Genomic DNA, 25466 nt, shown 5'->3' with positions numbered 1-25466 from the left:
CACAGGACTGGTTTCTACTGACTGGGTTACCTAACGGTTACCACAGGACTGGTTTCTACTGACTAGCCTAACGGTTACCACAGGACTGGCTTCTACTGACTGGTCTAACGGTTACCACAGGACTGGTTTCTACTGACTAGCCTAACGGTTACCACAGGACTGGCTTCTACTGACTGGTCTAACGGTTACCACAGGACTGGTTTCTACTGACTGGTCTAACGGTTACCACAGGACTGGCTTCTACTGACTGGTCTAACGGTTACCACAGGACTGGTTTCTACTGACTAGCCTAACGGTTACCACAGGACTGGCTTCTACTGACTGGTCTAACTGTTACCACAGGACTGGCTTCTACTGACTGGTCTAACGGTTACCACAGGACTGGTTTCTACTGACTAGCCTAACGGTTACCACAGGACTGGCTTCTACTGACTGGTCTAACGGTTACCACAGGACTGGTTTCTACTGACTGGTTTCTACTGACTGGCCTAACGGTTACCACAGGACTGGCTTCTACTGACTGGCCTAACGGTTACCACAGGACTGGCCTAACGGTTACCACAGGACTGGTTTCTACTGACTGGCCTAACGGTTACCACAGGACTGGTTTCTACTGACTGGCCTAACGGTTACCACAGGACTGGCTTCTACTGACTGGCCTAACGGTTACCACAGGACTGGCTTCTGACTGGCCTAACGGTTACCACAGGACTGGCTTCTACTGACTGGCCTAACGGTTACCACAGGACTGGTTTCTACTGACTGGCCTAACGGTTACCACAGGACTGGCTTCTACTGACTGGCCTAACGTTTACCACAGGACTGGCTTCTACTGACTGGCCTAACGGTTACCACAGGACTGGTTTCACGGTTACCACAGGACTGGCCTCTACTGACTGGCCAAACGGTTACCACAGGACTGGCCTCTACTGACTGGCCAAACGGTTACCACAGGACTGGTTTCTACTGACTGGCCTAACGGTTACCACAGGACTGGTTTCTACCGACTGGCCTAACGGTTACCACAGGACTGGTTTCTACTGACTGGCCTAACGGTTACCACAGGACTGGCTTCTACTGACTGGCCTAACGTTTACCACAGGACTGGCTTCTACTGACTGGCCTAACGGTTACCACAGGACTGGCCTCTACTGACTGGCCAAACGGTTACCACAGGACTGGTTTCTACTGACTGGCCAAACGGTTACCACAGGACTGGTTTCTACTGACTGGCCTAACGGTTACCACAGGACTGGTTTCTACCGACTGGCCTAACGGTTACCACAGGACTGACTGGCCTAACGTTTACCACAGGACTGGCCAGCTTCCAGCATTGAGTTTACAGGAAAGAGCAGTGTATAACAGCCACAGGAAATACATGCTATATTTAAGTGTTAGTAACAGATCATTCATTCAGGAGAAAAAACAAAAACATCTCAGTATATCAAAACAGTTTTAATGTTATGCTGATGGAATTAACTGCATAATCACATTTATGCAAATCGCTTAAACCAGAGAACCATACAGATTATGAATACTACATAAAACCTCAAATATTCAATTTACAAAACATTTATTTAGATTGGCTGAGTGATTTACATTCATAGTGACAGGGATGTTGGTAGCCGACTGTAAATCACTCAGCCATAGTGACAGGGATGTTGGGTAGATCACTCAGCCATAGTGACAGGGATGTTGGTAGCTGACTAGATCACTCAGCCATAGTGACAGGGATGTTGGTAGCTGACTAGATCACTCAGCCATAGTGACAGGGATGTTGATAGCTGACTGTAAATCACTCAGCCATAGTGACAGGGATGTTGGGTAGCTGAATGTAAATCACTCAGCCATAGTGACAGGGATGTTGGGTAGCTGAATGTAAATCACTCAGCCATAGTGACAGGGATGTTGGTAGCTGACTGTAAATCACTCAGCCATAGTGACAGGGATGTTGGGTAGCTGAATGTAAATCACTCAGCCATAGTGACAGGGATGTTGGGTAGCTGAATGTAAATCACTCAGCCATAGTGACAGGGATGTTGGTAGCTGACAGCTTGATGAAACTCTCCAGACAGTCACTGGCCCCTTGGTAATTAGAGGGAAATACACAATCATATCCTGAAGACCAGGGTCTCCCCCAACCTCTCAGGGACCATCAGACGTGTCACATAGCTGTACCTCCCAACCCTCTAGGGTGGTCCCCGGGGAGAGGGAAGTACCACTGTGTATAATTGATAGTCCAGTTTGACGGCTCCTTATGTGAGCGTGTCCTCAGACCTGATGAACTCTCCGATGTCTGCCTGGTGGAACACAACGATGGACATGGGGTCCACTCTCCTGCACTCCTGGGTGGACTTGGCTGCCACTCCAAAACCCTGCAGGAAGACCAGAGGGGCGTGTTCAGTTGGGTTCCAACCTGCACGTCACGGTTACCTAGGAGTTACTATGGTTACTGGTGCTTTAGATATTAGCTTGTCTGAAAGGTTGTCAAGCGATCACTATCCAACAGAGATGCTGTGTAGGACTGACAGTATGGGTCGGTTTACCACACAGATTTAAGTCTAGTCCTGGACCAAAAAGCCTTTAATGGAGATTCTCCATTAGTCTGACTAGTTAACCTCTGGGAAAGCTGCCCTGTGTTGACTGAATTGATTGGATAATGACTGGAGGGAGGGTTATATGTTGACTGGTTTGATTGGATAATGGAGGGAGGGCTATAGGTTGACTGAAGTGATTGGATAATGTACAGTATGTGAAGGGGAAGGGCTATATGTTGACTGATTTGATTGGATAATGACTGGAGGGAGGGCTATATGTTGACTGAAGTGATTGGATAATGGATGTACAGTATGTGAAGGGGGAGGGCTATATGTTGACTGATTTGATTGGATAATGGACAGTATGTGAAGAGGGAGGGCTATATGTTGACTGAAGTGATTGGATAATGTACAGTATGTGAAGGGGAAGGGCTATATGTTGACTGATTTGATTGGATAATGTACAGTATGTGAAGAGGGAGGGCTATATGTTGACTGAAGTGATTGGATAATGTACAGTATGTGAAGGGGAAGGGCTATATGTTGACTGATTTGATTGGATAATGTACAGTATGTGAAGAGGGAGGGCTATATGTTGACTGATTTGATTGGATAATGTACAGTATGTGAAGAGGGAGGGCTATATGTTGACTGAAGTGATTGGATAATGACTGGAGGGAGGGCTATATGTTGACTGAAGTGATTGGATAATGGATGTACAGTATGAAGAGGGAGGGCTATATGTTGACTGATTTGATAATGACTGGAGGGAGGGCTATATGTTGACTGAAGTGATTGGATAATGTACAGTATGTGAAGGGCAAGGGCTATATGTTGACTGATTTGATTGGATAATGTACAGTATGTGAAGGGCAAGGGCTATATGTTGACTGATTTGATTGGATAATGTACAGTATGTGAAGAGGGAGGGCTATATGTTGACTGAAGTGATTGGATAATGACTGGAGGGAGGGCTATATGTTGACTGAAGTGATTGGATAATGGATGTACAGTATGAAGGGGGAGGGCTATATGTTGACTGATTTGATTGGATAATGGACAGTATGTGAAGGGGGAGGGCTATATGTTGACTGAAGTGATTGGATAATGACTGGAGGGAGGGCTATATGTTGACTGAAGTGATTGGATAATGGACAGTATGTGAAGGGGGAGGGCTATATGTTGACTGATTTGATTGGATAATGTACAGTATGTGAAGAGGGAGGGCTATATGTTGACTGAAGTGATTGGATAATGACTGGAGGGAGGGCTATATGTTGACTGAAGTGATTGGATAATGGATGTACAGTATGTGAAGGGGGAGGGCTATATGTTGACTGATTTGATTGGATAATGGACAGTATGTGAAGAGGGAGGGCTATATGTTGACTGAAGTGATTGGATAATGTACAGTATGTGAAGGGGAAGGGCTATATGTTGACTGATTTGATTGGATAATGTACAGTATGTGAAGAGGGAGGGCTATATGTTGACTGAAGTGATTGGATAATGTACAGTATGTGAAGGGGAAGGGCTATATGTTGACTGATTTGATTGGATAATGTACAGTATGTGAAGAGGGAGGGCTATATGTTGACTGATTTGATTGGATAATGTACAGTATGTGAAGAGGGAGGGCTATATGTTGACTGAAGTGATTGGATAATGACTGGAGGGAGGGCTATATGTTGACTGAAGTGATTGGATAATGGATGTACAGTATGAAGAGGGAGGGCTATATGTTGACTGATTTGATAATGACTGGAGGGAGGGCTATATGTTGACTGAAGTGATTGGATAATGTACAGTATGTGAAGGGCAAGGGCTATATGTTGACTGATTTGATTGGATAATGTACAGTATGTGAAGGGCAAGGGCTATATGTTGACTGATTTGATTGGATAATGTACAGTATGTGAAGAGGGAGGGCTATATGTTGACTGAAGTGATTGGATAATGACTGGAGGGAGGGCTATATGTTGACTGAAGTGATTGGATAATGGATGTACAGTATGAAGGGGGAGGGCTATATGTTGACTGATTTGATTGGATAATGGACAGTATGTGAAGGGGGAGGGCTATATGTTGACTGAAGTGATTGGATAATGACTGGAGGGAGGGCTATATGTTGACTGAAGTGATTGGATAATGGACAGTATGTGAAGGGGGAGGGCTATATGTTGACTGATTTGATTGGATAATGTACAGTATGTGAAGAGGGAGGGCTATATGTTGACTGAAGTGATTGGATAATGACTGGAGGGAGGGCTATATGTTAACTGATTTGATAATGACTGGAGGGAGGGCTATATGTTGACTGAAGTGATTGGATAATGTACAGTATGTGAAGGGGAAGGGCTATATGTTGACTGATTTGATTGGATAATGTACAGTATGTGAAGAGGGAGGGCTATATGTTGACTGAAGTGATTGGATAATGGATGTACAGTATGTGAAGAGGGAGGGCTATATGTTGACTGAAGTGATTGGATAATGACTGGAGGGAGGGCTATATGTTGACTGAAGTGATTGGATAATGGATGTACAGTATGAAGGGGGAGGGCTATATGTTGACTGATTTGATTGGATAATGGACAGTATGTGAAGGGGGAGGGCTATATGTTGACTGAAGTGATTGGATAATGACTGGAGGGAGGGCTATATGTTGACTGAAGTGATTGGATAATGTACAGTATGTGAAGGGGAAGGGCTATATGTTGACTGAAGTGATTGGATAATGACTGGAGGGAGGGCTATATGTTAACTGATTTGATAATGACTGGAGGGAGGGCTATATGTTGACTGAAGTGATTGGATAATGGATGTACAGTATGTGAAGGGGGAGGGCTATATGTTGACTGAAGTGATTGGATAATGGATGTACAGTATGTGAAGGGGGAGGGCTATATGTTAACTGATTTGATTGGATAATGGATGTACAGTATGTGAAGGGGGAGGGCTATATGTTAACTGATTTGATTGGATAATGGATGTACAGTATGTGAAGGGGGAGGGCTATATGTTAACTGATTTGATTGGATAATGGACAGTATGTGAAGGGGGAGGGCTATATGTTGACTGATTTGATTGGATAATGGACAGTATGTGAAGGGGGAGGGCTATATGTTGACTGATTTGATTGGATAATGGATGTACAGTATGTGAAGGGGGAGGGCTATATGTTAACTGATTTGATTGGATAATGGATGTACAGTATGTGAAGGGGGAGGGCTATATGTTAACTGATTTGATTGGATAATGGACAGTATGTGAAGGGGGAGGGCTATATGTTGACTGATTTGTTTGGATAATGGACAGTATGTGAAGGGGGAGGGCTATATGTTAACTGATTTGATTGGATAATGGACAGTATGTGAAGGGGGAGGGCTATATGTTGACTGATTTGATTGGATAATGGACAGTATGTGAAGGGGGAGGGCCAACTCACCAGCGGTACGTCAGCCATGGAATACACCACCACACCCTGGTATTGGTTGGTGTTCTCTGTGATCCTCCCCAGTCCAGACTTCAACACATGGTTCCCATAGAGGAAGGACTGCTCCTGCCCAGGCTTAACCCACACCTTGAACTGGACACACAGAGGGTTCAGCTACTCAGACCATAGCTCCATTATTACAGGACTACCAAGGTCTTAACTGAGATCCTGTCGGTTGAGAGAGATATTGATGTTCATTTTAAAGCTTACGCAAATATGATTATCGAACTAAACCTCTCGTCTCGCCTGAATTTGTTCTTATCCGACTTGCCTAGTGACATTTTTTAAAATGTTAAAATATCTACACTTCTAACATGACTGTGGTTATCATTATACACAGTGAGAGGTCAGAGGGCCTCCACTTCCTGCTTCACCTTCTAACGTGGTTATCATTATACACAGTGAGAGGTCAGAGGGCCTCCACTTCCTGCTTCTTGTTTACCTTCTAACGTGGTTATCATTATACATGGTGACATGTGAGAGGTCAGAGGGCCTCCACTTCCTGCTTCTTGTTTACCTTCTAACATGACTGTGGTTATCATTATACACAGTGAGAGGGCCTCCACTTCCTGCTTCTTGTTTACCTTCTAACATGACTGTGGTTATCATTATACACAGTGAGAGGTCAGAGGGCCTCCACTTCCTGCTTCTTGTTTACCTTCTAACATGACTGTGGTTTTCATTATACACAGTGAGAGGTCAGAGGGCCTCCACTTCCTGCTTCTTGTTTACCTTCTAACGTGGTTATCATTATACACAGTGAGAGGTCAGAGGGCCTCCACTTCCTGCTTCTTGTTTACCTTCTAACATGGCTGTGGTTATCATTATACACAGCGAGAGGTCAGAGGGCCTCCACTTCCTGCTTCTTGTTTACCTTCTAACGTGGTTATCATTATACATAGTGAGAGGTCAGAGGGCCTCCACTTCCTGCTTCTTGTTTACCTTCTAACGTGGTTATCATTATACATAGTGAGAGGTCAGAGGGCCTCCACTTCCTGCTTCTTGTTTACCTTGGCATATGGTGCCAGAAAGTCCAGTGCTGTGATGTGCAGGCGGAACTTAATGGTCTTGGTGAACTTCCCAAAGCAGGTGCCCACCGACACCAACTTACCACGGGAGATGTTGGTAGCCAACTTCAGAATTGTCTCACTGATACAACAAAAAAAAAGAAGTGGAAATAAGACAATATCTTAACTACCCAAAGAGATGATCGTGAAGTAACCTGCTTTAGGTAATATTTAATTTAACAATAACAGCAGCTCTGTAGCGTCGTTTACCTGATGTAATATACACGGTCATTGTGAAGTCTGAAGCAATATGTCCCATCGGGTCGATCCACCAGGTGTTTGATGTTCTCACCAATGCTGCGGACAGACAAGAGGAAGGTGTCACACATTGTCAATGTAGATTCAGAGAATTTCAGTCCATTTCAAATCACGTGTCATCTACACAGACGACGTATTAGCCAGCTTGCTGAGAAGCATAACTAGGTGCAGGTTAAAGCCTGTCATCATGAGCATAGCACCAAAGCGACTGGATATAGACTGGTGTTTATCAACCCTGTGCACTAACTAGCAGGCAAAACCACGAGTTTGGTTGATCAAGCATGGAGCGAGTCTGAACAGCCCATAAAAGTTTCAAAATAACGTCAACCTCGTCTTTCAAGATCACATGTCAATACTCACTATTTGGAGAGTTTCTCAAACATCGTTTTTGTCTCGTCGTCTGTTAAAGGCCTCATTTTGTTAAAGGATTCGCTAATTTCCTTACAATATTGTGCCCACTGAATGTAGCTTGATAAACGCTACAGCGTGGGGATAGTGAGCGGAAATTCATGTGCAGGAAAACGGAAGTGGATGTAATAGTGACGTCAAAATCATGCGCCTGTTTATGTTGTGCTGTTGCGTTTACGAGCGACTAGAATTTTAGCCAAATTGCGAATTAAATTGCCATTTAAAAGACATCAGACGCTCGCATTGTATTTTAACGAGCTGTTTCGGTACTCCCGTGTAAAGGCTGGAAATAGGAGTAGGTAAGACTAACATTCAGATGAAGTGTTGAAGTGACAGCTTTCCAATATGACAGCTGTGGACGTGGAAGATGAGAGTATTCTGGCGTCAATATTTAAAGACAGCTTTCCAGACAACTGGAGAGACAACCCCGACTTCGCAGCCTACTTGTCCGAGCTCAGTTCGTATGGCGTGGAGAAATTAAACCGTGAACCGGAGCGGTTGGCGGAGGAGAGGGCGCAGATACTGCAGCAGACCCGGGAGCTCGCCTTCTCCAACTACAAGACGTTCATCCGCACCGCGGACTGCACCGAGGAGATTTACCGCGACTTTGGCCGTGTGGAAAGCAGTGTTTCCAAACTCCTCGACAAGTTGCCCAGCTTCGGGGAAAAATGCAGGTTAGTGGTAAAGTTAGACAATTACTCTCTGTCGTTTTGACATGCCATTTACGTGATTAAAAGAAATATATTATTCTTTTTTTTTTTAGGCAAGTCAGTTAATTAAGAACAAAATCTTATTTTCAATGACGGCCTAGGAACAGTGGGTTAAGTGCCTGTTCAGGGGCAGAACGACAGCTCGGGGATTTGAACTGGCAACCTTCCGGTTACTAGTCCAACGCTCTAATGGGGGAGATTTTCGACACAACACCGGCAAACCGTGCCAACATATCCTCCAAACACCGGTTTCGTGGGCATTATCACTTCTACACAACGTGTTACCAACATATTCAAATCATATTTTCAGAAAACTGTATTTTAATGAATTTATTAGCGGCCAGAATAACAACAAAGTAGCTGCATTTGTTAATCTGTTATCCATAATAATGATCTAATGAGGCGTTATTTCACCTGACATAGAAAATATGTTCTCTGGTCAGGACACTGTTGTTCAGAGGAGCTAGTCAACAACACATCTAACACAATCACCTCAAACTGAAGCTGGAAAGACTGAAAACGAGATGTACCAAATTTTGTTTGACCTATTTTCTATTGATGTTTTTTTTGTATAACGTTATGTCCATAAACATGATCCTGGTTCATTATTTCAACTGGCTGAGAAAAGCTGCCTGTCTCATCCCATAAGGAGACAGCTGGAGAACCAATTTGAATATTGAGACATTGTTGCAAATGTCGGAAGAGACGGACAAGGTTTATACAAATCTCCTCTGTTGAAAACTAAATGTTAGTCTAAAACAAATGTGAGATAATGTCTCAATGTTTTTTTTATATATCAAGGCTCACGTCTATCTAGAACAAACAGTCTGGTACCGGGCTCACGTCTATCTAGAACAAACAGTCTGGTACCGGGCTCGTGTCTATCTAGGACAAACAGACTGACACTGGGCTCACGTCTATCTGGGACAAACAGTCTGGTACCGGGCTCACGTCTATCTGGGACAAACAGACTGACACTGGGCTCACGTCTATCTGGGACAAACAGTCTGGTACCGGGCTCACGTCTATCTAGAACAAACAGTCTGGTACCGGGCTCACGTTTATCTAGAACAAACAGTCTTGTACCGGGGATCACGTCTATCTAGAACAAACAGTCTGGTACCGGGCTCACGTCTATCTAGAACAAACAGTCTGGTACCGGGCTCACGTCTATCTGGGACAAACAGACTGGCACTGGGCTCACGTCTATCTGGGACAAACAGTTTGGTACCGGGATCACGTCTATCTGGGACAAACAGTCTGGTACCGGGCTCACGTCTATCTAGAACAAACAGTCTGGTACCGGGCTCACGTCTATCTAGAACAAACAGACTGGTACCGGGCTCACGTCTATCTGGGACAAACAGACTGGTACCGGGCTCACGTCTATCTAGAACAAACAGACTGGTACCGGGCTCACGTCTATCTGGGACAAACAGACTGGTACCGGGCTCACGTCTATCTGGGACAAACAGACTGGTACCGGGCTCACGTCTATCTAGAACAAACAGTCTGGTACCGGGCTCACGTTTATCTAGAACAAACAGTCTTGTACCGGGGATCACGTCTATCTAGAACAAACAGTCTGGTACCGGGCTCACGTCTATCTAGAACAAACAGTCTGGTACCGGGCTCACGTCTATCTGGGACAAACAGTTTGGTACCGGGCTCACGTCTATCTGGGACAAACAGTTTGGTACCGGGCTCACGTCTATCTGGGACAAACAGTCTGGTACCGGGCTCACGTCTATCTGGGACAAACAGACTGGTACCGGGCTCACGTCTATCTAGAACAAACAGACTGGTACCGGGCTCACGTCTATCTGGGACAAACAGACTGGTACCGGGCTCACGTCTATCTGGGACAAACAGACTGGTACCGGGCTCACGTCTATCTGGGACAAACAGACTGGTACCGGGCTCACGTCTATCTGGGACAAACAGACTGGTACCGGGCTCACGTCTATCTGGGACAAACAGACTGGTACCGGGCTCACGTCTATCTGGGACAAACAGACTGGTACCGGGCTCACGTCTATCTGGGACAAACAGACTGGTACCGGGCTCACGTCTATCTGGGACAAACAGACCGGGCTGGTACCGGGCTCAGGTCTATCTGGGACAAACAGACTGGTACCGGGCTCAGGTCTATCTGGGACAAACAGACTGGTACCGGGCTCACGTCTATCTGGGACAAACAGACTGGTACCGGGCTCACGTCTATCTGGGACAAACAGACTGGTACCGGGCTCACGTCTATCTGGGACAAACAGACTGGTACCGGGCTCACGTCTATCTGGGACAAACAGACTGGTACCGGGCTCACGTCTATCTGGGACAAACAGACTGGTACCGGGCTCACGTCTATCTGGGACAAACAGACTGGTACCGGGCTCACGTCTATCTGGGACAAACAGACTGGTACCGGGCTCACGTCTATCTGGGACAAACAGACTGGTACCGGGCTCACGTCTATCTGGGACAAACAGACTGGTACCGGGCTCACGTCTATCTGGGACAAACAGACTGGTACCGGGCTCACGTCTATCTGGGACAAACAGACTGGTACCGGGCTCACGTCTATCTGGGACAAACAGACTGGTACCGGGCTCACGTCTATCTGGGACAAACAGACTGGTACCGGGCTCACGTCTATCTGGGACAAACAGACTGGTACCGGGCTCACGTCTATCTGGGACAAACAGACTGGTACCGGGCTCACGTCTATCTGGGACAAACAGACTGGTACCGGGCTCACGTCTATCTGGGACAAACAGACTGGTACCGGGCTCACGTCTATCTGGGACAAACAGACTGGTACCGGGCTCACGTCTATCTGGGACAAACAGACTGGTACCGGGCTCACGTCTATCTGGGACAAACAGACTGGTACCGGGCTCACGTCTGTCTAGAACAAACAGACTTGTACCAGGCTCACGTCTGTCTAGATCAAACACTAGATCTCATTGAATGTTACTGTTCCAGGAACTGTTATAATACTGTTATGAACTGTTGACATGATGAAGAACCTGTTGGGCTCATGTCTATCCTCTCCTTTAGGGGTTTTGTGAAGGAGGCGGAGGACATCGGGGCGAGCCGGCGGATGAACAGCCTGACTCTGAACCGTCACACAGAGATCCTGGAGATCTTAGAGATACCTCAGCTGATGGACACCTGCGTCCGGAATGGTTACTACGAGGAGGCTCTGGAGCTGGCAGCGTACGTCAAGAGACTGGAGAAGAAGCACTCGTCTCTACCTGTCATCCAGGTATTAATGCTACCAACTACCACTTCCTGTTTGCACAGCTAGGAGTTACAGATCGTACCACTTCCTGTTTGCACAGCGAGGAGTTACAGATCGTACCACTTCCTGTTTGCACAGCGAGGAGTTACAGATCGTACCACTTCCTGTTTACACAGCGAGGAGTTACAGATCGTACCACTTCCTGTTTACACCGCGAGGAGTTACAGATCGTACCACTTCCTGTTTACACAGCGAGGAGTTACAGATCGTACCACTTCCTGTTTACACCGCGAGGAGTTACAGATCGTACCACTTCCTGTTTACACAGCGAGGAGTTACAGATCGTACCACTTCCTGTTTACACAGCGAGGAGTTACAGATCGTACCACTTCCTGTTTACACAGCGAGGAGTTACAGATCGTACCACTTCCTGTTTACACAGCGAGGAGTTACAGATCGTACCACTTCCTGTTTACACAGCGAGGAGTTACAGATCGTACCACTTCCTGTTTACACAGCTAGGAGTTACAGATCGTACCACTTCCTGTTTACACAGCGAGGAGTTACAGATCGTACCACTTCCTGTTTACACAGCTAGGAGTTACAGATCGTACCACTTCCTGTTTACACAGCGAGGAGTTACAGATCGTACCACTTCCTTATTATATTAATTTTGTCAACGCACAGTCTGACAAACTGTGGTAGATCTAGAAATACCTTGTCTTAATACTGTAACAGAGTGTGATTCCCTGACCTCTACTGTAACAGAGTGTGATTCCCTGACCTCTACAGTAACGTGGCCTGTGTCTCTTCTCCAGGGCATCGTCCACGAGGTGCGTCAGTCGGCTCAGCTCATGCTGAACCAGCTGTTGCAACAGCTTCGTAGCAACTCCCAGCTTCCTGTGTGCCTGCGTGTGATTGGCTACCTGCGCAGGATGGACGTGTTCACGGAGGCGGAGCTACGGGTCAAGTTCCTGCAGGCGCGGGGCAGCTGGCTCCATTCCATCCTGTCCACTGTCCCTGATGAGGACCCTTACTGCCACATCACCAAGACCATCGAGGCCTGTCGCGTGTGTAACCTGGCTTCTGTTATCTAGCAGTGGAATGAAGGACCCAGGAAACAGGACTTTTAATTCTCTGACATTTGTCTTCCTCTGATCCAGGTACATCTGTTTGACATCATCACCCAGTACAGAGCCATCTTCTCTGACGAGGACCCCCTGCTGTCTCCCGGTGACACAATGCTTTATTTCATTTAAGGCTGAATTATTTGATACGATTTACATAAATATGAAGATTTGTGATGTAGGGTGTTGAACGAGGGGGCAGCCTTGTGATGTAGGGTGTTGAACGAGGGGGCAGCCTTGTGATGTAGGGTGTTGAACGAGGGGGCAGCCTTGTGATGTACGGTGTTGAACGAGGGGGCAGCCTTGTGATGTACGGTATTGTCTGTGTTGAAAGGTGTTCACGGCCAGGCGGTGAACGAGGCGGCCATCTTCCATGGCTGGGTGGTGCAGCAGGTGTCTGAGTTCCTGGTGACCCTGGACCGAGACCTCCAGAGGGGGGTGGGCGGACGCCTGGACTCCCTGCTGGGACAGTGCATGTATTTCGGCCTGTCCTTCAGCCGCGTTGGGGCAGACTTCCGCGGCCAGCTGGCCCCGATGTTCCAGCGCGTGGCGGCCGATACCTTCCGTAAAGCTGTAGAGGAAGCCATAGACAGGTTCCAGGAGGACATGAACCTGTACACTCTGATCTCTCTCCCCTCTATGCTGGGTGGGGGCTCCATGCCAGGTACCCTCCAGCCCCCCAGTACCCAGCCAGGTACCCTCCAGCCCCCCATGGCTCTGCTGGACTTCCCCCCTCTGGCCTGCTTCCTGAACAACATCTTGACGGCCTTCAACGACCTCCGGCTCTGTTGTCCCCTCGGTCTAGCCCAGCAGGTGACCAAGTACCTGGAGGACGCGCTGGTGAAGGTAACCAACGCCTCTCTAGACGCGGTAGATGGGATGCTCTCTAGACGCGGTAGATGGGATGCTCTCTAGACGCGGTAGATGGGATGCTCTCTAGACGCGGTAGATGGGATGCTCTCTAGACGCGGTAGATGGGATGCTCTCTCTAGATGCGAAAGCCACTGTGTCTGACCATGGTAGAAGTTACCCTGATAGGATCAGGTCACACTCCCTCAGACTCAAGACTCTTGTTGAAATTATTTCCTCTCTCTCCTCCCCAGGTCACCAAGTTGATCGTGGCGTTCCACCGGGCTGAAGAGACGGCCTTCAGCGACCGAGAGAAGGAGCTGTTTGTCCAATTCTGCTGTTCCTTCACTGAGGACCTGGTGCCTTTCCTCAACCGTTGTCTACAGGTCCTGTTCCCCCCAGCACAGCTCTCTGTCATACTGGGTAAATACTCTGTCCCCCCCCCCCCCCCCCCCAGCACAGCTCTCTGTCATACTGGGTAAATACTCTGTTCCCCCCCCCCCAGCACAGCTCTCTGTCATACTGGGTAAATACTCTGTTCCCCCCCCCCCCCCCCCCCCCCCAGCACAGCTCTCTGTCATACTGGGTAAATACTCTGTTCCCCCCAGCACAGCTCTCTGTCATACTGGGTAAATACTCTGTGACGGAGAACATCCACAGTAACGACCTCTGTAATAATGTGAAACGTGGTTTTTGTCCTCCAGGTGTCCCTCCAACTCAAGTCCACCAGTACAACAGTCTGGGTTGTATCGATGTGAGTCCAGTCCTGGAGCCTCTGGCGTTTGTTCTTCCCAAGAGGGAGACGGTGACTCCGGTGGGAGAAGACCTCAGTGTTGAGCTGGACGGTCTCACCACAGCTGATCCTCAACCAACACTTCCTGTTGACAACCTGGGAAATCCTGATCCTGAACCAATAGCAGGCCCGGAACCTATTGAGGAGGATCCCATGGTCTCATCAACCATATCTACTGAGTTTGTGTCCGAGACAGGTCTGACCTCTGACCCTGAACTGGAAGCCATTTTCAACGACCCTAACCCTGTACTGGACGACCCAGAGAGACCAAGGGCTGACAGCCACCGTGAAGTACAGGAAGACCCTGAGTTGGAGGCCATACTGAATCCCCCAAAGCCTGTACTGACCGACCCAGAACATAACCCAGTCCTAGAGCCTGAGGTAAACCCAGAGGGAGACAGTGAGCCATCAGAGCCTGAGGTAAACCCGGAGGTAGCAGAGAGTTAACCCTCAGGAGTGTTGGCAAGGTAAACTAACAATAGCCTTGAATTAATGGTTTGAATCTCAGCTACTGTGCATTTTGACTAGTTAATTTAACAATTGACCCTTTTCAGGAATGTTTCCAATGCTTTAGCTTTTATAAACTGCCATCTAATCTGGGTTTGACAATGTGGTAACTGAACTATGTAATACATTTAAAATAGTTTATTTCTACTGTAAAATGGATCTTCATTATTAAAATCTATCCACAACAGAAGCGTCTTGAACTGTGTGTTTAATTAGGGGCATCAAATGTCCGAGCAGGTTACAGACACAAGCCTTGAAAGTGCAAATTACCGTCAGGCTTTTACAAACTTGGTAGTTTAGTTACTGTATGACATTATGGAATTCATTAAGTTTACCTTACAATTTTTTAAAATTTTATACAAAACATCAGTATTAAATCCAGCTATCTTCACAGTTCAGTTTCTGGGATTTCTCTTTAGTGGAACTTGGCGTGTAGAAAATGGCTTCCGATTCTTCAACATTTCTTCTTGCGGGCAGCGTTGGGGTTGGCCCGCCTCCGACCCCCTCCGCCCGCGCCGTCTGTGATGTGCAGGTTGGCAGAGCGGCTGTAGATGTCGTGATCAGAGAAAGGTGAGCCGCCCCCGGCCAGGTAGTCTGGGTTAAAGACGTCCGTCTTCTGGCGGGCCTTACGGGACACGCGCTGCTGGGGGAAACGCTGGTCCTCCACCAGGTGGGGGTTGCTGCCGTGTTTGCCCCCTTGTGGCAGGGGCAGGGAGTACTACGGGGAACAGAGAGCGGACATTAGCTCCTCCCTCTAGATTAGCATTCCACCTCAATCATTTACAATAAGCAATGGTGAACGCTACTCTGCAGCTGCTACGGTAACAGAGTGGAGAAGCTAGTCTGCAGCTGCTACGGTAAGAGTGGAGAAGCTAGTCTGCAGCTGCTACGGTAACAGAGTGGAGAAGCTAGTCTGTAGCTGCTACGGTAACAGAGTGGAGAAGCTAGTCTGCAGCTGCTACGGTAACAGAGTGGAGAAGCTAGTCTGCAGCTGCTACGGTAACAGAGTGGAGAAGCTACTCTGCAGCTGCTACGGTAACAGAGTGGAGAAGCTACTCTGCAGCTGCTACGGTAACAGAGTGGAGAAGCTAGTCTGCAGCTGCTACGGTAACAGAGTGGAGAAGCTAGTCTGCAGCTGCTACGGTAACAGAGTGGAGAAGCTACTCTGCAGCTGCTACGGTAACAGAGTGGAGAAGCTACTCTGCAGCTGCTACGGTAACAGAGTGGAGAAGCTAGTCTGCAGCTGCTACGGTAACAGAGTGGAGAAGCTACTCTGCAGCTGCTACGGTAACAGAGTGGAGAAGCTAGTCTGCAGCTGCTACGGTAACAGAGTGGAGAAGCTAGTCTGCAGCTGCTACGGTAACAGAGTGGAGAAGCTAGTCTGCAGCTGCTACGGTAACAGAGTGGAGAAGCTACTCTGCAGCTGCTACGGTAACAGAGTGGAGAAGCTAATCTGTAGCAGTAAGAGTGGAGAAGCTAGTCTGCAGGTAGCTTAATGGTTAGAGCTCTGGATCAGTAACCGAAAGGTTGCTGGATCGAATCCCTGAGCTGACAAGGTAAAAATCTGTTGTTCTGCCCCCTGAACAAGGTAGTTAACCCACTGTTCCCTGGGTACCGTGGATGTTGTTTAAGTCAGCATCCCCTGCACCTCTCTGATTCAGAGAGATGGGTTAAATGTGGAAGACACATTTCAGTTGAATGCATTCAGTTATAAAACAGACTAGATATCCCCCCACCCCTTTCCCCAACTGACTAGGTATCCCTCCCACCCCTTTCCCCGACTGACTAGGTATCCCCCCCCTTTCCCCGACTGACTAGGTATCCCCCCCCTTTCCCCGACTGACTAGGTATCCCCCCCCCTTTCCCCGACTGACTAGGTATCCCCCCCCCCCCCTTTCCCCGACTGACTAGGTATCCCCCCCCCCCCTTTCCCCGACTGACTAGGTATCCCCCCCCCCTTTCCCCGACTGACTAGGTATCCCCCCCCCCCCTTTCCCCGACTGACTAGGTATCCCCCCCCCCCCCTTTCCCCGACTGACTAGGTATCCCCCCACCCCTTTCCCCGACTGACTAGGTATCCCCCCTCCCCCCTTCCCAGACTGACTAGGTATCCCCCCCCCCCTTCCCCGACTGACTAGGTATCCCCCCTTCCCCGACTGACTAGGTATCCCCCCCCCCCTTCCCCGACTGACTAGGTATTCCCCCCCCCTTTCCCCGACTGACTAGGTATCCCCCCCCCCCTTTCCCCGACTGACTAGGTACCCCCCCCCCCCTTTCCCCGACTGACTAGGTATCCCCCCCCCTTTCCCCGACTGACTAGGTATCCCCCCCCCTTTCCCCGACTGACTAGGTATCCCCCCCCCTTTCCCCGACTGACTAGGTATCCCCCCCCCTTCCCCGACTGACTAGGTATCCCCCCCCTTTCCCCGACTGACTAGGTATCCCCCCCCCTTTCCCCGACTGACTAGGTATCCCCCCCCCTTTCCCCGACTGACTAGGTACCCCCCCCCCCTTCCCCGACTGACTAGGTATCCCCCTTTCCCCGACTGACTAGGTATCCCCCCCCCCCCTTTCCCCGACTGACTAGGTATCCCCCCCCCCCCCCTTTCCCCAACTGACTAGGTATCCCCCCCTTTCCCCAACTGACTAGGTATCCCCCCCTTTCCCCAACTGACTAGGTATCCCCCCCCCGACTGACTAGGTATCCCCCCCCCCCCCCCTTTCCCCAACTGACTAGGTATCCCCCCCTTTCCGACTGACTAGGTATCCCCCCCCCCCCCTTTCCCCAACTGACTAGGTATCCCCCCCCGACTGACTAGGTATCCCCCCCCCCCCTTTCCCCAACTGACTAGGTATCCCCCCCCCCAACTGACTAGGTATCCCCCCCCCGACTGACTAGGTATCCCCCCCCCCCCCCCCTTTCCCCGACTGACTAGGTATCCCCCCCTTTCCCCGACTGACTAGGTATCCCCCCCCCCCCTTTCCCCAACTGACTAGGTATCCCCCCCCCGACTGACTAGGTATCCCCCCCCCCCCCTTTCCCCGACTGACTAGGTATCCCCCCCCTTTCCCCAACTGACTAGGTATCCCCCCCCGACTGACTAGGTATCCCCCCCCCCCCCCCTTTCCCCGACTGACTAGGTATCCCCCCCCTTTCCCCAACTGACTAGGTATCCCCCCCCCGACTGACTAGGTATCCCCCCCCCCCCCCCGACTTTCCCCGACTGACTAGGTATCCCCCCCCTTTCCCCGACTGACTAGGTATCCCCCCCCTTTCCCCAACTGACTAGGTATCCCCCCCCTTTCCCCAACTGACTAGGTATCCCCCCCCCCCCTTTCCCCAACTGACTAGGTATCCCCCCCCCCCCCTTTCCCCGACTGACTAGGTATCCCCCCCCCCCCCCCTTTCCCCGACTGACTAGGTATCCCCCCCCCCCTTTCCCCGACTGACTAGGTATCCCCCCCCCCCCCCCCCTTTCCCCGACTGACTACAGCAACAACATGTAGAAGCTGCACATTTGAAGATGTGTTTCCTACTACAGTATGATGTGGGTCTGGTCCCATTTCATCCACTTACCCTGTTTCCTTTGGGGTTGAAGATGTGTTTCCTACTACAGTATGATGTGGGTCTGGTCCCATTTCATCCACTTACCCTGTTCCCTTTGGGGTTGAAGATGTGTTTCCTACTACAGTATGATGTGGGTCTGGTCCCATTTCATCCACTTACCCTGTTTCCTTTGGGGTTGAAGATGTGTTTCCTACTACAGTATGATGTGGGTCTGGTCCCATTTCATCCACTTACCCTCTTCCCTTGGGGTTGAAGATGTGTTTCCTACCACAGTATGATGTGGGTCTGGTCCCATTTCATCCACTTACCCTGTTCCCTTTGGGGTTGAAGATGTGTTTCCTACCCCAGTATGATGTGGGTCTGGTACTATTTCATCCACTTACCCTCTTCCCTTTGGGGTTGAGCACTTTGGGGTTCTTTGAGAAATGCATCTGGATGTTTCCGTCCTCGCTGACAGTCACGGCTATCTTCTTCAGCGTTCTGTTGCCACAGTGTGGACAGAAAACCTTATTCATGTTGGTAGTGGTCCTACAACAGAGAGAGAAGGTCAGACTATCCGTTTGAATTAAGCTTCTTAAAGACCAAGGTTGAGAACAAGTTTCCTAATATTTAAGAAGTGGTCTAATTACTAAAAACCTCGTGACATCAACGGGTGTTTTTATATACTGTGTACACGGAACCCAGACCGGCTGCGCCGTCGTGCGTAAATGGATTTTGTCCCCCGACACCAAACGCGATCACAATATCAAAACAAACTGAACCAATGACATTCATCTGGGGACAGGTCGAAAAGCATTAAACATGTATGGCAATTTAGCTAGTTAGCTTGCACTTGCTAGCTAATTTGTCCTATTTAGCTAGCTTGCACTTGCTAGCTAATTTGTCCTGTTATTTTACCTGAAATGCACAAGGTCCTCTACTCCGACAATTAATCCACACAAACGGTCAACCGAATCGTTTCTAGTCATCTCTCCTCCTTCCAGGCTTTTTCATCTTTGGACTTATATGGTGATTGGCATCTACACTTTCATAGTATTACCACAACGACTGGCAAAACATTGTCTTTCAATCACCCACGTGGGTATAACCAATGAGGAGATGGCACGTGGGTTTCTGCTTCTATAAACCAATGAGGAGATGGCACGCGGGTACCTGCTTCTATAAACCAATGAGGAGATGGCACGCGGGTACCTGCTTCTATAAACCAATGAGGAGATGGCACGCGGGTACCTGCTTCTATAAACCAATGAGGAGATGGTATCTGCTTCTATAAACCAATGAGGAGATGGTATCTGCTTCTATAAACCAATGAGGAGATGGTACCTGCTTCTATAAACCAATGAGGAGATGGTATCTGCTTCTATAAACCAATGAGGAGATGGTATCTGCTTCTATAAACCAATGAGGAGATGGTACCTGCTTCTATAAACCAATGAGGAGATGGTATCTGCTTCTATAAACCAATGAGGAGATGGTATCTGCTTCTATAAACCAATGAGGAGATGGTACCTGCTTCTATAAACCAATGAGGAGATGGTACCTGCTTCTATATAACCAATGAGGAGATGGCACGTGGGTACCTGCTTCTATAAACCAATGAGGAGATGGCCTGCTTCTATATAACCAATGAGGAGATGGCACGTGGGTACCTGCTTCTATAAACCAATGAGGAGATGGCACGCGGGTACCTGCTTCTATAAACCAATGAGGAGATGGGACCTGCTTCTATAAACCAATGAGGAGATGGTACCTGTTTCTATAAACCAATGAGGAGATGGTACCTGCTTCTATAAACCAATGAGGAGATGGTACCTGCTTCTATAAACCAATGAGGAGATGGGACCTGCTTCTATAAACCAATGAGGAGATGGGAGAGGCAGGACTATTTTATCCCTTGGTAATGCAGACGCGGGTTGGCGCGCGCCAGGCAGTGTGGGTAATTGAATAACACGGATTTGTAAATGTGTTTTACGACGAGACCGTTCTGGTCAGCGTGGAAGAGGTACTCACTTAAAACAGGCGTGGCATCGCAGGATGTAATTCCTGGACTGTTTGATGAGCATCCCATTCACAGAGAGGACATGGAGCCCGATCTGAATCAGGACGTTCTGTTGAACAAACCAGTTTCAGTCAACAGTCGACCAACCGCATGGTTCTGAATGCATCAATCTAAAATGGGGTCTCAACAGAATTTAATCAGCGTCAACTATTACCACTTGGGGACAGTTACGTAGACAAAGAGGAGTTCGCTGTCCCAAATGGCAACCCAATTCCCTATATAGTGTACTACTTATGCACTACCTATGGGGCCTGGTTAGAAGTAGTGCACTATCAAGGGGTCCATTTGGGCCTCAGTACCTGCATAGCGAAGTCGGTGGTGAGACACGCCACCTTAACGTCCGCAGGCGACGCCCAGATCCCCGTCTCCATCTGGACCTGTTTAATGTTGCTAGGGGTGATCCAACCGCCGCCATCCTCCTCCTCCTCATCTTCCTCCTCCTCCTCCTCCGATCCACTGCCGTGCTCCTCTGAACGATTCTTTGAGTGTTTGTGTTCCTCTGACCTCCTCTCAGGTTCTGTGTGGACAGTGTCTGCTGCTCCACTGTCTGATATTGACAGGTCCTCAATGTTCTGCAGGTAAATAACAAGGACCACATCAATTCATCAGCACCGACAATGAGACAGAGGCAGACAGAGAGAGAGAGACAGAGAGAGACACACAGAGAGAGACAGAGAGGCAGACAGAGAGACAGAGGTGAATCATTGTGAATCCATCTTTGACGACTGTGTGTCAATCTGTCCAAATGTTTGAATGTTTCCATCACATGGTTCAACCCTGCAACAACTGCAGTAGGACAGGAACCCTGAAGACATGTTGCTCAGAGGACAACTGCAGTAGGACAGTAACCCTGATGACATGTTGCTCAGAGGACAACTGCAGTAGAACAGAAACCCTGATGACATGTTACTCAGAGGACAACTGCAGTAGGACAGTAACCCTGATGACATGTTGCTCAGAGGACAACTGCAGTAGAACAGAAACCCTGATGACATGCTGCTCAGAGGACAACTGCAGTAGGACAGTAACCCTGATGACATGTTGCTCAGAGGACAACTGCAGTAGGACAGGACCCCTGATGGCATGTTGCTCAGAGGACAACTGCAGTAGGACAGGACCCCTGATGGCATGTTGCTCAGAGGACAACTGCAGTAGGACAGGACCCCTGATATGTTGCTCAGAGGACAACTGCAGTAGGACAGGACCCCTGATGACATGTTGCTCAGAGGACACTGTGGCTCAGAGCAGAGGTAGTGTGTGTTCTAGTTATAGCAGGTCAGAGGTAGTGTGTGTGTTCTAGTTATAGCAGGTCAGAGGTAGTGTGTGTGTTCTAGTTATAGCAGGTCAGAGGTAGTGTGTGTGTTCTAGTTATAGCAGGTCAGAGGTAGTGTGTGTTCTAGTTATAGCAGGTCAGAGGTAGTGTGTGTTCTACTCACCACTAGTTGCAGCAGGTCAGAGGTAGTGTGTGTTCTAGTTATAGCAGGTCAGAGGTAGTGTATGTGTTCTAGTTATAGCAGGTCAGAGGTAGTGTGTGTTCTACTCACCACTAGTTGCAGCAGGTCAGAGGTAGTGTGTGTTCTAGTTATAGCAGGTCAGAGGTAGTGTGTGTTCTAGTTATAGCAGGTCAGAGGTAGTGTGTGTTCTAGTTATAGCAGGTCAGAGGTAGTGTGTGTTCTAGTTATAGCAGGTCAGAGGTAGTGTGTGTTCTAGTTATAGCAGGTCAGAGGTAGTGTGTGTGTGTTCTAGTTATAGCAGGTCAGAGGTAGTGTGTGTGTGCTAGTTATATCAGGTCAGAGGTAGTTGTGTGTTCTAGTTATAGCAGGTCAGAGGTAGTGTGTGTTCTAGTTATAGCAGGTCAGAGGTAGTGTGTGTTCTAGTTATAGCAGGTCAGAGGTAGTGTGTGTGTTCTAGTTATAGCAGGTCAGAGGTAGTGTGTGTTCTACTCACCACTAGTTCCAGCAGGTCAGTGTCAAAGCAGGGCAGAGGATTCCTCCAGAACTGGAAGCTGTTGTACTCTCCGATCTCTGGAGGGTTATAGCTGTGCTGTGTCTGTGCTGCTGGCCTCTGTCTGCCACTGAACAGCCCATCAGCTGGTGTCTGTCTGCCACTGAACAGCCCATCAGCTGGCCTCTGGACCACGGGGGAGAAGAGGAGAACTCTTAACTATTATTCTAGATGTTGACAGAAGTGGTTGATTTGTACTAATGATCATCCCACATGGTTCCCCATTCACATGGTTATTCTAGATGTATTTTTAGGTTGTTCATTTACTTAGTCTAACATCTCAACATGCATACGGATCAGTACTCTAGTTAACAACAGAGTTGATTTCATGTCATTGTTTGGACTTTCCAGCAGCATACCACCCTGCATACCACTGCTGGCTTGCTTCTGAAGCTAAGCAGGGTTGGTCCTGGTCAGTCCCTGGATGGGAGACCAGATGCTGCTGGAAGTGGTGTTGGAGGGCCAGTAAGAGGCACTCGTTCCTCTGGTCTAAAAGAAAATATCCCAATGCCCAAGGGCAGGGATTGGGGACACTGCCCTGTGTAGGGTGCCGTCTTTCAGATGGGACGTTAAACGGGTATCCTGACTCTCTGAGGTCATTAAAGATCCCATGGCACTTATCGTAAGAGTAGAGGTGTTAACCCCGGTGTCCTGGCTCTCTGAGGTCATTAAAGATCCCATGGCACTTATCGTAAGAGTAGAGGTGTTAACCCCGGTGTCCTGGCTCTCTGAGGTCATTAAAGATCCCATGGCACTTATCGTAAGAGTAGAGGTGTTAACCCCGGTGTCCTGGCTAAATTCCCAATCTGGCACCCAAACCATCACGGTCACCTAATAATCCCCAGTTTACAATTGGCTCATTCATCCCCCTCCTCTCCCCTGTAACTATTCCCCAGGTCGTTGCTGCAAATGAGAATGTTCTCAGTCAACTGACCTGGTAAAATAACAGATAAATTAAAACACTTTTAAAATACTGTACCTTTGAGGGGAAGTGGAACCCTGCCACGCCAACGGGAGCCTCTGGATGTCTCCTTGTACTGCACACCTGGACCTGATGACAGACTACATGTCAAAGCTGTGATGTGGATCTATTGAAACGCTGACAATACTCAGGGTTCTGTGTGATAACTAGTCTGTTTCACTGGTTTGTGTCCCACATGGCACCCTGTTCCCTATATAGTGCACTACTTTAGACCAGGGCCCTATTCCCTATATAGTGGTACTACTATAGACCAGAGCCCTATTCCCTACATTAGTGGTACTACTTTAGACCAGAGCCCTATGGCACCCTATTCCCTATATAGTGCACTACTTTAGACCAGAGCCCTATTCCCTACATTAGTGCACTACTTTAGACCAGAGCCCTATGGCACCCTATTCCCTATATAGTGCACTACTTTAGACCAGAGCCCTATGGGACCCTATTCCCTATATAGTGCACTCCTTTAGACCAGAGCCCTATTCCCTACATTAGTGCACTACTTTAGACCAGAGCCCTATTCCCTACATTAGTGGTACTACTTTAGACCAGAGCCCTATGGCACCCTATTCCCTATATAGTGCACTACTTTAGACCAGAGCCCTATTCCCTACATTAGTGCACTACTTTAGACCAGAGCCCTATGGCACCCTATTCCCTATATAGTGCACTACTTTAGACCAGAGCCCTATGGGACACTATTCCCTATATAGTGCAGAAAGAAAATCGGGTTCCATTTCGGATCACATCTCATGGTTCCCTGTCTTACCTTGACCTCAGATCTCATTGTTCCCGGTCTTACCTTGACCTCAGATCTCATTGTTCCCGGTCTTACCTTGACCTCAGATCTCATGGTTCCCTGTCTTACCTTGACCTCAGATCTCATTGTTCCCGGTCTTACCTTGACCTCAGATCTCATTGTTCCCGGTCTTACCTTGACCTCAGATCTCATGGTTCCCTGTCTTACCTTGAACTCAGATCTCATTGTTCCCGGTCTTACCTTGACCTCAGATCTCATGGTTCCCCGTCTTACCTTGACCTCAGGTTCTTTCTTCAGGTGGTCCGTCCCAACGTTTTCCCTCTCCAACTGGTATGTCAGAGCCAACACCTTGATGTCTGTGGCAGAAAGGCTGGGGTAGTCTCCAGTCTTCTTGGAGAACTCAGTCACTGAACACAGACCTCAACACTCAGTACCAGCATCACAATTCATGAAATACCATCAACAACTATAGAAGTGATGTTGGAGAGGCAGATTTGTCTACAGAAACAAATATCCAGTACAACAAATCAAACAACCAAAACTGACCAAATGAGTCATTTAAAAAACCTTAGCTACCTAATCTGATGTCCTCTGGGTACGGCTCTCTGAAGTTGAGTTGATATGGTAGGAATGACAGGCTCCTCCGGGTTGGCTTGTCTCTAATTTCCTCTACTACATCCTTCAGCGTGTAGATATTCTTCCCAATGTCCTACAAAATAAATAAATATATATAAATATTGTGGGGGGGGGGGGGCAATATTTACAGCAATGTATAAATCATAATATACGCAGCTACATGATGTTGATGTGGCCATTTAAACAGGATGAACCACGTTAACTAGCTATCCAGACCTGACATCAAGCACGCAGTTTGTGATAAAAAGTTATTCGTATTAAATACTTCTGATCCTGGGGGACGGAACACCTGAAGAACATATCTACTGATATGTGACACAGTTTAAACCTCACCTGAAGAAGTGCTTTCTTCAAAAATCCTCCTGCGTCTACGACAACATGTTCCACCATGGTAGCGGCCATCTTGGATAGCGACGTCCGCATCATCACCAACCAATCAGAAGACAGGAAGTAGTTCTCGCGCT

At 48.3% G+C, this 25466-nt stretch overlaps 3 protein-coding genes across 4 annotated transcripts; 1 reads left to right on the top strand and 2 right to left on the bottom strand.

Annotated features, from left to right (window-relative positions):
* Positions 1 to 1436: 1436 nt before the first annotated feature.
* LOC139411742 (60S ribosome subunit biogenesis protein NIP7 homolog) lies at positions 1437 to 8004 on the bottom strand. The gene is made up of 5 exons (XM_071158433.1): positions 7719 to 8004; positions 7311 to 7397; positions 7044 to 7182; positions 5986 to 6126; positions 1437 to 2375 (listed from the first exon to the last, which is right to left on the bottom strand). The coding sequence occupies exons 1-5, from the start codon at positions 7772 to 7774 to the stop codon at positions 2256 to 2258; spliced, it is 543 nt and encodes a 180-aa protein (XP_071014534.1). The 5' UTR covers positions 7775 to 8004; the 3' UTR covers positions 1437 to 2255.
* LOC139411740 (conserved oligomeric Golgi complex subunit 8-like) lies at positions 7901 to 15193 on the top strand. The gene is made up of 7 exons (XM_071158429.1): positions 7901 to 8440; positions 11537 to 11744; positions 12539 to 12790; positions 12884 to 12953; positions 13182 to 13693; positions 13951 to 14119; positions 14401 to 15193. The coding sequence occupies exons 1-7, from the start codon at positions 8112 to 8114 to the stop codon at positions 14934 to 14936; spliced, it is 2076 nt and encodes a 691-aa protein (XP_071014530.1). The 5' UTR covers positions 7901 to 8111; the 3' UTR covers positions 14937 to 15193.
* LOC139411741 (RNA-binding protein NOB1-like) lies at positions 15188 to 25433 on the bottom strand. Of its 2 annotated transcripts, none has more exons than XM_071158432.1 (9): positions 25336 to 25433; positions 24943 to 25075; positions 24640 to 24773; positions 23607 to 23678; positions 22571 to 22720; positions 20923 to 21195; positions 20575 to 20672; positions 18948 to 19092; positions 15188 to 15714 (listed from the first exon to the last, which is right to left on the bottom strand). In XM_071158432.1, exons 1-9 carry the CDS (start codon positions 25426 to 25428, stop codon positions 15451 to 15453), a joined length of 1362 nt encoding a protein of 453 aa, XP_071014533.1. In that variant the 5' UTR covers positions 25429 to 25433; the 3' UTR covers positions 15188 to 15450. The 2 variants fall into 2 exon arrangements, with proteins under 2 accessions (XP_071014533.1, XP_071014531.1); XM_071158430.1 differs by having other exon boundaries at positions 22571 to 22753; positions 25336 to 25420.
* Between the last annotated feature and the right edge of the window lie 33 nt (positions 25434 to 25466).

Source organism: Oncorhynchus clarkii, chromosome 6 (genome assembly GCF_045791955.1).
Source record: "Oncorhynchus clarkii lewisi isolate Uvic-CL-2024 chromosome 6, UVic_Ocla_1.0, whole genome shotgun sequence".
Lineage (NCBI taxonomy): Eukaryota > Metazoa > Chordata > Actinopteri > Salmoniformes > Salmonidae > Oncorhynchus > Oncorhynchus clarkii.
This window is presented reverse-complemented; position numbering and strand designations above follow the sequence as displayed.

What these genes read in the sequence shown, in the direction of transcription:
- LOC139411740 (XM_071158429.1), top strand. Translation starts at nt 8,112, where the DNA reads ATGACAGCTGTGGACGTGGAAGATGAGAGTATTCTGGCGTCAATATTT. An exon ending in CGTCTCTACCTGTCATCCAG is followed by an intron (nt 11,745 to 12,538) that starts GTATTAATGCTA and finishes TCTCTTCTCCAG; the next exon opens with GGCATCGTCCACGAGGTGCG. An exon ending in AGACCATCGAGGCCTGTCGC is followed by an intron (nt 12,791 to 12,883) that starts GTGTGTAACCTG and finishes CCTCTGATCCAG; the next exon opens with GTACATCTGTTTGACATCAT.
- LOC139411742 (XM_071158433.1), bottom strand. Translation starts at nt 7,774, where the DNA reads ATGAGGCCTTTAACAGACGACGAGACAAAAACGATGTTTGAGAAACTC. An exon ending in TTCTGGCACCATATGCCAAG is followed by an intron (nt 6,127 to 7,043) that starts GTAAACAAGAAG and finishes CTGTGTGTCCAG; the next exon opens with TTCAAGGTGTGGGTTAAGCC. An exon ending in CCATGGCTGACGTACCGCTG is followed by an intron (nt 2,376 to 5,985) that starts GTGAGTTGGCCC and finishes GTCTTCCTGCAG; the next exon opens with GGTTTTGGAGTGGCAGCCAA.
- LOC139411741 (XM_071158430.1), bottom strand. Translation starts at nt 25,404, where the DNA reads ATGGCCGCTACCATGGTGGAACATGTTGTCGTAGACGCAGGAGGATTT. An exon ending in TGAAGAAAGCACTTCTTCAG is followed by an intron (nt 25,076 to 25,335) that starts GTGAGGTTTAAA and finishes TTTATTTTGTAG; the next exon opens with GACATTGGGAAGAATATCTA. An exon ending in CGATGCCACGCCTGTTTTAA is followed by an intron (nt 19,093 to 20,574) that starts GTGAGTACCTCT and finishes TCTCTGTTGTAG; the next exon opens with GACCACTACCAACATGAATA.